General features: G+C 37.5%; 1 protein-coding gene across 1 annotated transcript in view; it reads right to left on the reverse strand.

The window, feature by feature from the left end:
- LOC128986009 (lipid droplet-regulating VLDL assembly factor AUP1-like) overlaps positions 1-13140 on the reverse strand; it is a 34217-nt gene that overhangs the window by 17847 nt on the left and 3230 nt on the right. The window contains exons 2-3 of the mRNA XM_054406066.1: positions 3192-3335; positions 1578-1728 (exon numbers count right to left, since the gene is read on the reverse strand). Of these exons, the coding sequence (XP_054262041.1) occupies positions 1578-1728; positions 3192-3335 (295 nt within the window). The remainder of the gene's footprint in view (positions 1-1577; positions 1729-3191; positions 3336-13140) is intronic.

Raw genomic sequence — 13140 nt, forward strand, 5'->3', positions numbered from 1 at the left:
AAATGCCTTGGCACCACGGTACCGTCCCAAAGCGTATTCATTAAAGGCGTGTTTTTTTTTTAATTACGGGTGCGTTATGGATTGTGCTAACAGATTAATTATTGAAGGTTGTGCTACAGTGAGTGTTATTTTAGCTGAAGAAATAGCACGCTATTTAAGTGATATTAAAAGAAAGTAACCAAGCTGTAGCTTTCAATATTTATATAAAATAAACAAGGTTCACTTTGATACAGTTCAAGCATTCAAATTGTTTGACCTTCCGTTAATTTTAAAGATTGCTTTGTTTTCACCTTTTCAATTGATTCGACTTGTGTCAATGTTATAGATTTTTTTGTTTTAGCCATGTTACCGTACTTAAAAACTAAGACGACAACCACTGACATTAAAGAACAATAGTTAATAAAACTCGTAGTACCGTACACACAACGACGAGACGGAAGACAATAACTCCTGACCGCATCTAGCCAAGCCTCCAACTGGCGTAGCAACCAAACACGTTTTGATTAGTTCTAAAGGGCGTGGGGAACAGGCGTATTGGGTTGCCACGCCTGTTGCTCCCACGTCTCTACTGTTTACACGAGGCGTGGCCACGCCTCTCAAGAAAGTGAGAAAATTTCTCACCTACACGCCTGACTTTAGCCGTGACCCCACTACAGTGTAAACACCACTTACAATGTTTAAAAATAAATATAATTTAAAAGCAGATGTTTACTTTCACCAACTGTTTTGAAGGTTCAAATTATCACAACATTCTGTATTAGTCATGATTTGAAATAGTGCAACACTTTTCCTACAGTACATAATGCAGCACAGAAAACGATTTTACTTTTGGATAACACCAAATATATTAAACCACAATCGCAGCACACCTGTACACTCAACAATATTTAAATTCTCCACTATTAAATATGTAAACATAAAGAGTAAAAACCTTTATCAAAGTATAAAAGGGATGGCAATTATCTTTTGTTCTATACCCACGCAATCCATAATAAATTATTAAGTTAATAATAATAACTATCTCAGATATTCAAATGCCTACCGATTTGTCCGATGTGCCTACCTTTTTACACACCTCATTACTGTCATTAAAATAAGGAACTCCAATAATACTTAAATCCACCCAAACTGTGCAACGGAACCAGACTTACGATTTTAAAAATGACACAAAACTTGATCGAAGCAACAATCATCAGTGGTAAGTTTAAAGAAGAAGTAGTGTTACTCCCAATAATACCAAATTTCATCCGAATTACCGTTTGAATTCAAGCGACTACAATTTATTTTTCGTCTTGCTTTCGCAATCACCATTATAAGGCATACGGCACAATCCCTGACTTAAATCCAGTTAAATTTAAATTTAGACAATGCATGCTTTTCACACAGACAATTGTATGTCGCATGCTCACGTGGTGGTAGGTACGCCTAAAAACATATTTATACACCCATTGGAAAAACAAAGACATTGTTTGTCTACTGGGAATTAAGTAAAATCTATATTATATTTTTGTTTTTGGTATACATTTTTATTATTTTACTTTTAACTCTATTTAACTCTATCTATTATTATCTCTTACCGAAAAACAACCAGTGACTAAATGGATTGGAATATGATCAACGATGGAGATATGATTTGCTACCAACAATCTAGTATTCTTATCTCTTGCTGGTGGATTTTCTTCCAAAACAAAAATACCCAACACTAGTCCCATCACACGAAGCACATATCTGAAACAGCAGGAAACTGGTACACACAGTGGATCATGGTTAAAGAAGTAGGCTATAATTTGTTTTACTTTTGAACAAACTATTTTATTTGAGAAAACAACATTACGGCTGGGCCGATTTTGATTAAAATTGTGTACCGTTGTAGTCCTTTTAATTCTTAATGTAATGGTACAACTCCCATTGTTGTAAAAAATAATATTTTTAATTTGGTTAAAAAATTATTGCAACTTTAGTGATTTTATTAGTTATCAAAGTTTCTCTCAAAGCTTAAACTTTCCCATGTGCCATGATAAGGGTTGTTGACAAGCTAAAGGGAGAAAACATCTGTCAGATCATTGATAACGTTTAACATTTTTGTGCCTTAAGTACATTGTCGCCATTTCATAAAAAAGTATTAAGGTACCTACTTAATCCTAATGAATAATCAAGTAACTTAGTCCTTATATGTTTTTTGTACTACCTAAAGTGTTTATATGCTTATCAGTACACTTTGATCATCTTAATATTATAAATGTGAAAGTTTGTGTGTGTGTTTGTTTGAAGTTCAATGACGCATTAACTAATGGACGGAATGGGCTGAAATTTGGCATGATGATAGCTCATATTCCCGATTAACATATAGGCATATTCTTATCTCAAAAATCCTTTCGGGCTCCGCCCCAGTGGCTCTGTAGTTCCCCATGTTAACCCTGAGTATTCATATTTAAAGGGAATTAAAGAATTTAGTCAGCTGTTTCAACTAAAAAAGTTGGTTCTATGATATGCAAAAGAATTAAAAAGTTATAAGATTTACCAACAGGGTGCAGCACTATTATTTTTCTGCATTTATGTAAACAGCTAATTTGAACTAAACAGCAACAAAAAACTGTGATACACAATAAGAACTGTCAAATTAGGATTGTATACAGTTATGTTTATGTTTTTAATTCATAAAAAATTTGTGATATTTTGCGAATTTTTAAATATTTATTTTTCTTTATTGTTTAGTGGGAGAAGAATATGGCTATGGTAGATGTGTAATACTATAATAGTATACCGTAAATTTAAAGAAGTAAATTTTTAAAACTGTGTCCTCCCCCATTACAAACGCGAAGCTTTGAGTATAACTGCAATAAGCATTTTATACTCATATGCCAATCCCGTACGAAGGACGGGTACTCTGCTAGTAGCTCATAAAAACAGAATTTTAACTATCAGCAGTAGGCCTACTATCCTGATAATTAGATCAATTTGTAAATAACTAGGCAAAATGTGGTTTGGATTTCACTATAAAAACATGTCTAAGGAACATGTCAGTCTTAGTTAATAACAATACGACTACAAGATCGTATCACTGATCCTACACACACACAACTCCGTTCAAACTTGGCTTAAAATACCTACCTCACCTTCATGGTTGCCAAATATTTCAATTAAAAGTATTACTTCGTCATATTGTTAAAGTATTTTAAAACACTATTTACCTTCTTATTGTTGACAATTCTGGAATCAGCAACAGGTGGGCTAACAATAGTGCTTGGAGAGATATAAATACTCGAATAAGGGCTACTATTAAACCAAATGGGAAGTATAGAGCCACACAAAACAGATTCCATCTTCCAACAACCCTAAAAATATACAATGTAATATTACACACCAAATATAATAGGCCTATACATAGTTATAAATTAATAATATTAATAAATTACAGTAGTATATTTCATTACTAGTACTGAATGTGGCCTATTTTTCAGCGTGCACTCAAGTTTTATGTGTGATGCAAAGCCAAACACAGGAACAGCAATTTTCACAAGAGTTATTTTAACATCCGAGGCAAAGCCGAGGACTGGAATAATGGATCAAGTGCCAGAAAATCACTTTTGGTACGAGTTATAAACGATACTTTTCATCACGACGCAAAAATACTCAGGTAGGTACAGAATAACAAACCTTGGTAATAGTCAAAATTTTATCCCCCTGGGCAAAGCTGACGTCACTATGACGTAGTAACCTGAGTGGCCAAAAGTTTGTTCGCGGCCGGAATTTTACCCCCGCGGATTTGGAAGTCTAATGAAAATAGCCAGAGCGTGATTAAATTTTACCCCCTGTCCATATAACTAGCGTTTAGACAACTGAAGATGTACGGGCCAGATTTTTACCCCCGGATTTTTACCCCCGGAATTTTACCCCAGGATTTTTACCCCCCGGAATTTTACCCCCTGGCCAATTTTAGAAATTGAATGACTGATTTTCTTATTTCTGTTTTTAGGTAATTCATTGTAAACATTCCATTATTTAGTAGCCTATCTTTATTTATTTATTTTGAAATCTCAACTAAGTAAACAGAATTCACTGTTTAATTTTGATGTTCGGGATTTGCGTTTGGGGCGAACTGATGGTTAATAAGTATTGTAAAATAAGCTGAGTAGCTCATTTAAATGATAAATGATTAAGATTAAAAATTCATGTGAAGGTACACGTATCCAATAAATACCTCATAGGCTAGTAGGCTTTTCTTTACTACATTGCTGAGAATACTATTTTCTACCACATCTTTATTCATTAGGTATTCGTATAATATCAAGAACTTTACATGCACGAATTTCACAGCCCAGTCTAATCCCCCCCCCCCCAGTCTATCTGGCGTCGTTCTTGACGAGAATGGGCAAGATGAATGTAGTCAGGGCACTGAGCCGTTGTTTCATTGTCATTCCCCCCTATCTGAGAGGTACTTTAACACGAGCCTTTTAGTAATATGTATGGTAGGTAAGTAATATTTCTTGTAAAAGATCAATAAGATATGTAGATGCATAATTGCCATATGATTTTTTAATGTCGGAAGAATAATATAGGTAGGCTTACATTGGAAACTTGATATGTTGAGGTAAATATGTTGAGCTAAAAATGGGGAGGTAATTTAATAATTAAGTTAGAACAGCCTTGACTTTTCCGGTTTGTTGTATCTTAAAAGCTTATCCAACAGAGTGCACTTTGTATACCTAGTTCTAACTTATCTATTCTGTCAAACATCGCAGATGTAACTTAAACAGTTCCATCCGTCAAACATGGCAAATTTAACTTGAACATGAAATCTATTATACAAACAAAGTAAAATAAAACATTTTTCTTTAAGAGCGACGGAAAAAACAGTACAGTTGTGATCTAAACGTAATTTTACATAACCTAGCAGTAGAAAATCTACCAACCTATCAAGAAAATCTTGAGAACTATGTGTAGAGTTGATGAAGTGGAACACTGTAAACCATTGTTTATCAGACTGAATATCATGACAGTAATAAACCTTTACATCTACCAAACAAAACTACATCTTTCAGATTTCACCACCAGAGACCACTTTCATGCACATGACACTAGAGGCAAGGCTAAGCTGGATTTACCCCAGGTTGGCCAAAACAGGTAAATCCTTTAAAGCCAACTGTGTTAGGTTTTTTAATAGGCTCCCCCAAACTGCAAAACTCATCTCATTTAATCACTTGATAAAGCTACTATAAAAAATTGGCTAGCCTAGTTGAAAACCCTTTTAATTCGTTTGATGATTTTGAAATGTCAGAGTTTAATGTTAAGTTTTAACTTATTGTACATAGTTTTTAGTTAATGGTTACAATTATAAGTTACCGTAATTATTATTATAATTATAACATCATTTGATCATATTACATCAAACCATCATAAAACTTCCAAACAGTTAGAGGTTTTAGTATAAGATATGGGCTAGCGACGTTTATGGATGGAGAGAGTGGCAGTGGAGAGAGTGGCAGTGGCAATGGCGGATAAGGTGGACGTGTTGGTGTGCCCGGTATGTAAGATTTTATGTGCTGATGAGGAAAAAAGTCTATTATGCGACGGATATTGTGGTTCGTGGCACCATGCCAAGTGTCTGAACATAAATGCTAAAAAGTTTAATGAAATTCGTAAAATTGAAGACCTAGTTCGATGGTTTTGTCCGGGGTGTGATGCAAAGTTGAAAAACCATGTCGCACAGGCAAAAACTGGTCTGTTGGAAGAACTGAGTGAAATGAAGAATTGTGTAAAATCCTTTCAAAAATTAGGTGAGGTCCTAGAAAAGAAACTAAATGTTTTATTGACTCAGAGTATCAAAACAAAGGTAGGATTAAACCAATTACTAAATATCCATAAATATGAGGTTAAGGAACATGATCAGACAAACAATACCAGCTTGATTTTGAATGAAGGTGACGTCACGATTACGTCAGAAACAGCGACTCGGATTGAAGACCAAGTATCTAATTCCCCATTCGTCGAAACAAACAGCGACAACATTCAAGTGGCAGTAGAGGTACATGGAAACCAAAAAAAGCAAACCTCGGAAAGAAACAACGACACTACTCTACTGGTGACAGAGGAACGGCGGAATGGAAATGGAACGAAACTGACGAACATGGTGATGGATCAAGAAATGAAACATAAGGAAAATGAAAATTTAAATCATCATAACCAAACTTATTGTAATGATAATGACGTGCGTGATAGTCGAAATAGTTTAAGCTCGCTCAAAGACGTGGAAGTTTCCTCGAAAGCTACTCGTATTTCCTATGCAAACACCGTGAAATCAACGCAGAGGTGTGAAGTAGATACGGAAAACAAGAAAAACTATTCGCAGGTTGTTCAGCAGAAGAAGAACGATGTTATCATCGGAACAAACAGAGTGACGACAAATCTCAAATCAGCCTGCAAACAAGCGTTGTTCTTTGTTTCGAGAATATCACCTGACGTTTCTAGTGAGGAAGTACAAAACTACCTAATAGGAAAAGGCATAGGACTAGGCCTAACTCAAATTGACTGTGAAGAACTAAGCACCGAATTTAAATTCAAGACCTACAAATCTTTCAAAATTGGTTTGCCAGAAAAATATTCAACCGAGATTCTAAATCCAAACTTTTGGCCTACTGGGGTTTTAGTTCGAAATTTCATTCCCTCCAAACGTGGTGTAAGAGCAGTGACAAAGCCCAATTCTTTTTTAGGGCGCACAGTGTACAGGACTCAAACAACATAAACTTAACAAGTGACGCAACCACTAGGCCTAGGCCACGATTAAGACATGGACAAAATGGGCCAAATAAGGAAGCTGAGGCAGGCCTAGGCACAAACTGTGAAGTCAAAATTGTTGTTCTTAACGTCCAATGCCTGAGAACTAAATTTAACCTAGTTTCCCTTTTTACAGAGGAGGTTGATTGTGATTTTTTGTGTGTTTCGGAACATTGGCTTTCTGCGGATGAATGGGACTTCTATAAATCCTTGTCTGGCCTTCACATAGTGAACATATTCTGTAGAAATGTACATAAAAACGGTGGAGTGGCCATCTTCGCATCAACGAAATATAATTGTAAACAAATAAATTTGGACATCTTTTGTGTTGAGCTTTCACTTGAACTTGCTGCTGTGGAGGTACTTGAAATATCAACTATTATTGTGGCAGTCTACCGTTCCCCTGACGGTGATCTGGAAACTTTTTTTCAACAATTGGATAATTGTCTACAATACCTTCTTAGATTTGAGGCTGGTAAAATAGTAATCTGCGGGGACTTCAACATCCATCTGGAGCGTCCATCGAGAGAGGAGGCCACTTTTGCTAATCTTCTACGTAGCCATGGTCTATATATAACCTCAAGACTCCCTACCCGTGGCGAGGCCTGCTTGGATGCCGCTGCTACCAACATCGACTCATGGGACTGTGAGGTGGAAGTAAAAACCTCACTTGTGGCTGACCATGATGCAGTGGTATTGAGGCTGACAACTGAAAGGGTGAGTGAACAACATGATTGGTTAGCTAGTTATGTAATAGAAAAGAGATTAGTTAGTAAGGATGATTTCCATTTGTTTTATGGTGAGCTGGAACATACTGGCTGGGATTTTCCAAACCTTCACTCTGATCCAGAGGGAGCGTTCCATGCCTTCTTTAGTATTTTTAAAGATAAGTTTGACGAAGTTTTTCCTGTTAGAGTCTTCAAGCCAAATACAAAGCTTAGACAGAGAAATGTCCCTAAAAAAGGTAGGCCTAGTATTAAGGAATGGTACACTCCGGAACTTGCTAAAATGCGAGCCCTTACGCTCCTGTTTCATGATCACTACAAAGCTGCCATAGATGTGGATAGGAAAGAAAGGTTCTTCTCCCTATACTGTAGGGCAAAAAGAGATTACAGTGCTAGGGTAAAAGAAGCCAAAAAACTAAGTAATGTTGAACAAATCAGAAAGTCCCATAACACGTGCAAAGCAGCCTGGGAAATAGTAAATGAACACCGTAAGCCAAGCCCAGGGCCGAAGATACAGGCAACACCTGATGAACTGAACGACTATTTTGTTCAAGTGGCAGAGAGTGTAATTGCCGATTTACCTGTCTTGCAGACTAACCCTACAGAGGCTATGATAGACCGTTCGCCAGCTCGCAAATTTGCAAAATGGAGAGAAGTGAGTCCTGCTGAAGTTATAAACATAGTTAAACGATTTAAAGACTCAAAAAGCCAGGATATTCATGGGATGTCTAGCTCTGTACTAAAGGCAGTGATTGGCACCATTGTGGTACCTCTCACCAAGTTAGTGAATGCCTGCCTCTCAAAGGGTATATTTCCTGATAGCTTTAAAACTGCTAGGACCATACCTATTTATAAGAAGGGGGACCCAAAAATCTTAGCGAATTTCCGACCTATCTCCATCTTACCGATTTTCTCTAAAGTATTTGAGACCATAATGAAGAAACAGCTTGTCGAGTGGCTCGAAACCCACGACCTGCTTAACAATGCCCAGCATGGTTTTAGAAGCGGGAGATCAACTACCACAGCCCTTTTAAACCTTGCTGAGATAATAACTGATGCGTTCGAAAACAGTGAGTCCGTCCAACTCGACTTATGCGACCTCAGCAAGGCATTTGATGTGGTCTCGCATGACATTCTAGTGGCTAAACTAAGCAAGTATGGAATCAGTGGGATGGTACTTAAAACACTGGCGGGCTACCTTGAAGACCGGAAACAGATTGTATCACTGAGTGGGGCCTCCTCTAGAGTTGGTGTACTGCTGCACGGAGTGCCGCAGGGATCGGTCCTTGGCCCATTACTGTTCACAGTCATGATCAATGACTTGTCGCTAAACGGCCACACACTGCTGTTTGCAGATGATACCACCTTGTTCTCTCGAGGCCGAGATCTGCCAGAACTCAAAGCGGAGTCCGAACAACTGCTGACGCGAGCCAAGGAATGGTTTATCTCTAACAAACTGAAGATAAATGAGGACAAGACGCAATCGCTGATATGCACTCTCAAAACTAGAGAGGAGGAAGATCAAGATGAACCTGTGAAGCTACTTGGTTTTTGGATTGACTCTAAGTGCAGCTGGAGTTACCATATTGAAAAAGTCTGCGTTAAGCTCTCCAGAGTCTTGTACCTATTTAGGAAACTTAGGTCAATCATTACGCAGCCTTATTTAAAGACTGTGTATCATTCCCTCTTCCACAGCCATATAATGTATGGACTGGTATTGTGGGGACACGCTCCTGCAGCCCATGATGTACTGCTGCTCCAAAAAAAGGCACTCAGAATTATAACATCCTCGGAATACACTGAGCATTGCCGGCCTATTTTCAAAGATCAGCAGATACTTACCATCTACAGTCAATACATTTATGACATACTTATCCTCCTTAAAGAACGTGAAGGAGAATATTCTAAAAGGGAATATCAGCACAGCTACAACACAAGAAGAGCACAAGACCTGGATATGCCACGCTGTCGCTTGAGTCGCACTCTAAAAAGTTATCCCCGCTCTGCAATAAAGGTTTTCAATACTCTGCCAGTTCGAGTGCGTAATTTGGAACTGCCGAAATTTAAAAAGGTTGTTCATGGAGCCCTAGTGGATAGGCCACTGTATTCGCTGGGAGAACTCGTTGAGGAACCACTCTTTAGATCCTAGCTAAAATATATCCGCCATGCCACAGTAAAATGTAAATAATGTATATATTGTAAATAGTGTAAATATATGCTTTTTATTGACAAACTCATATGAGTTGACGCAATCTATCCGACATTGTCGGTCAAGGATGAAGACCTCAAGTATTTCAAGTAAGTAAGTAAGTATTTATGTTAATTTCAATATATGTTATATAATTATTAGTATTAGCATTTAGTAAGATTATTTGACTGTTCCTATTTCTGTATTGTTATAGATCAATAGAATAAATACCCTTGACTCTTGAGTAAAATTTTCTGTAGCCGTCTTAGTCTAAGAATTTACCAAAACGAATATTGGGTTTTAAGTTAAGTCGGTTAATAGGCCTAAAGCGTAGGTTCTTTGGCAAATTTTCCGTATTTACACTGGGATATCATGTAATTTTGATATGCCTACTTACAGTATTTTTAACGCTGAATCCAAAAATGCAATCAGTTTTGGTCGGAGAGATTCCTAAGTGGCCGTACAGTTAAATAATTAATATTAAGCTTCAGTTGTGCAAAAACAGTCTGGAAGTTGCATAAATTAATGACTCGGTTCATTATAACCTAACCTTTACCTTCCTAATCTAAACTTGTGTGAACCTGGCAATAACTCGGCAATAAGTAGTGTGCGCGCCCGAAAAAATCTATTACGCCACACTACATTATTTTGACGAACTTCCCACGCAAGGAATTAGTCCAGAAAACAGCTGTTTGCCGCCAGCTTATTCAAATGGGGTTTCATTGCGTACTACTGTGCTGCAATGAGTTTTGCCGGACACCAATCAGCTGATTATACTGTATTTAGGTGGCAGGCAGTGAGTAGTTATAAACAAAAACATAACCTCTGACTAGTGATTTTTAGTCCTTTAGTTGGTGGAAATAAGGATTTGTACGGATTTAGTAGTATGGCGTAAACTATCGTACGTAACTCGTCCAAAATGTGTGTACCGGACTCATATGGTAATCCCGTACTCGACTTCGTCTCGCACGGGAACGACCACACTCGTCCGGTAAACACTTATTTTCAGGACTAGTAACGTAATATACTATTGCCGGCCGTTTTGCGGCAAAATAAGTCCGCGATCCATATTACCAATAATGCCAACAGATAGAGGACACTTTAACGGACACGACAGTATCAACATTATGTATCCGGGGAGTAGAATAAGGGGGATAAAATCATCAATTAGTTGTGCGCGCGCCCGAGAAAATCTATTGCCGGCCGTTTTGCGGCAAAATACGTCCGCGATCCATATTACCAATAATGCCAACAGATAGAGAACACTTTAACGGACACGACAGTATCAACATTATGTACCCGGGAAGTAGAATAAGGGGGGTAAAATCAGCAATTAGTTGTGCGCGCGCCCGTAAAAATCTATTGCCGGCCGTTTTGCAGCAAAATAGGTCCGCGATCCATATTACCAATAATGCCAACAGATAGAGGACACTTTAACGGGCACGACGGTATCAACATTATTTCATTTCATTTCATTTCATTTCATATAACTTTATTCATTAAAGTACAATACATAGATACAGGAATGGCGTCAAGAGTAATTTAATAAAACTAACTAACTAAAATACTCATCATTATCATGCATGGCATAATAACATACCATCAATATTAATAGCTTTTCAGATCAAATAAATTAAAACAAGCAGTGCAATATGAAAGTTTATACATGAAAATATCAAAATTAAAAATATAGATAAAATTATTTTAAAACCAAAAGTTTCAATTGATATGAAACAGAGCAATTAATAACTTAAAGAACTAAAACTCTTCAAAGGAGTACATAGCCTTGTTGATAAGAAACTTTTTCAATTTTGATTTAAATTTATTTTTGGAAGTTTCTAATTTGATTTCTTTAGGAAGTTTATTATAAAATTTGGAACCGGCATATTTAGGTGTCTTCGTAAAAAGTTGCAGAGTATGTGAGCTTGTGGCCAGGTTTTCTCGATTTCTATTATGTACCCGGTGAGTAGAATAAGGTGGGTAAAATCAGCAATAAGTTGTGCGCGCCCGAAAAAATCTATTGCCGGCCGTTTTGCGGCAAAATACGTCCGTGATCCATATTACCAATAATGCCAACAGATAGAGGACACTTTAACGGACACGACAGTATCAACATTATGTACCCGGGGAGTAGAATAAGGGGGGTAAAATCAGCAATAACTTGTGCGCGCGCCCGCTAAAATCTATTGCTGGTCGTTTTGTGGCAAAATACGCCCGCGATCCATATTACCGATGATGCCAACAGATAGAGGACACTTTAACGGACACGACAGTATCAACATTATGTACCCGGGGAGTAGAATAAGGGGGGTAAAACCAGCAATAAGTTGTGCGCGCGCCCGAGAAAATCTATTGCCAGTCGTTTTGCGGAAAAATACGTCCGCGTTCCATATTACCGATAATGCCAACAGATAGAGGACACTTTAACGGACACGACAGTATCAACATTATGTACCCGGGGAGTAGAATAAGGGGGGTAAAATCAGCAATAAGTTGTGCATGCGCCCGCTAAAATCTATTGCCGGTCGTTTTGCGGCAAAATACGTCCGCGATCCATATTACCAATAAGGCCAACAGACATTAGACTTTAGACATTAATTATTTGCACATAACATTCTTTTAGATGTGATAACATATAGAACAGCTGGTGCATTGTCAAAATTGAGCCTAAACTAGAAAAATACAAAGTACCAGATAGAGGACACTTTAACGGGCACGACAGTATCAACATTATGTACCTGGGGCGTAGAATAAGGGGGGTAAAATCAGCAATAGGTTGTGCGCGCGGCCAGTAAAATCTACATAAAACAACAAATACAAGTAGTACCTAATAGTAAAAGTATCTGGTGACACCCTCGGTAATAACCTACGCGGTCGTATTTTTCTGCTAAACGGCCAGCAATAGATTTTATCGACTTATTGCTGACTTTACCCCCCCTAACTTACCCTCCAGGTACATGATATTAATACTGTCGTGTCCGTCAATGTGTCCTCTATCAGCTGACACACAGTGTCCACAAAAAATTTGTCATTAATTTCCATGACTTTCCATGACTATCCATGACTATTTACCATTGATTTCCATGACTCACAAACTTTACACGCAAATTATAATATAACATACACCCACAAATAATACTGCCTGGACATGTTATTTTGCAGAAAATCTGAAATATGTAATACCAGATAACAATGGAGTACAATAGGTACAACAATGAACTAAAAGAAACCGAAAACTCATAAAATAATACAACTGTAATAAATTGAATTGTCGAACATTTGTGAAAAATCCTGAAAAATGCTACACAACAGTCCGGGTTACGGCTGACTAGAGCATTGAATGGTCCCCTCAAATCCATCCATAATTGGAAATTTCCATGACTTTCCATGACTTCTTGCCTATTTCCCTGACTTTCAATGACCAAAATTCTTTTCCATGACTTTCCATGACTA

Source organism: Macrosteles quadrilineatus, unplaced genomic scaffold (assembly GCF_028750875.1).
Source record: "Macrosteles quadrilineatus isolate MER2022 unplaced genomic scaffold, UCM_ALF_1.0 Scaffold_2__2_contigs__length_208266976, whole genome shotgun sequence".
Taxonomy (NCBI): Eukaryota; Metazoa; Arthropoda; class Insecta; order Hemiptera; family Cicadellidae; genus Macrosteles; species Macrosteles quadrilineatus.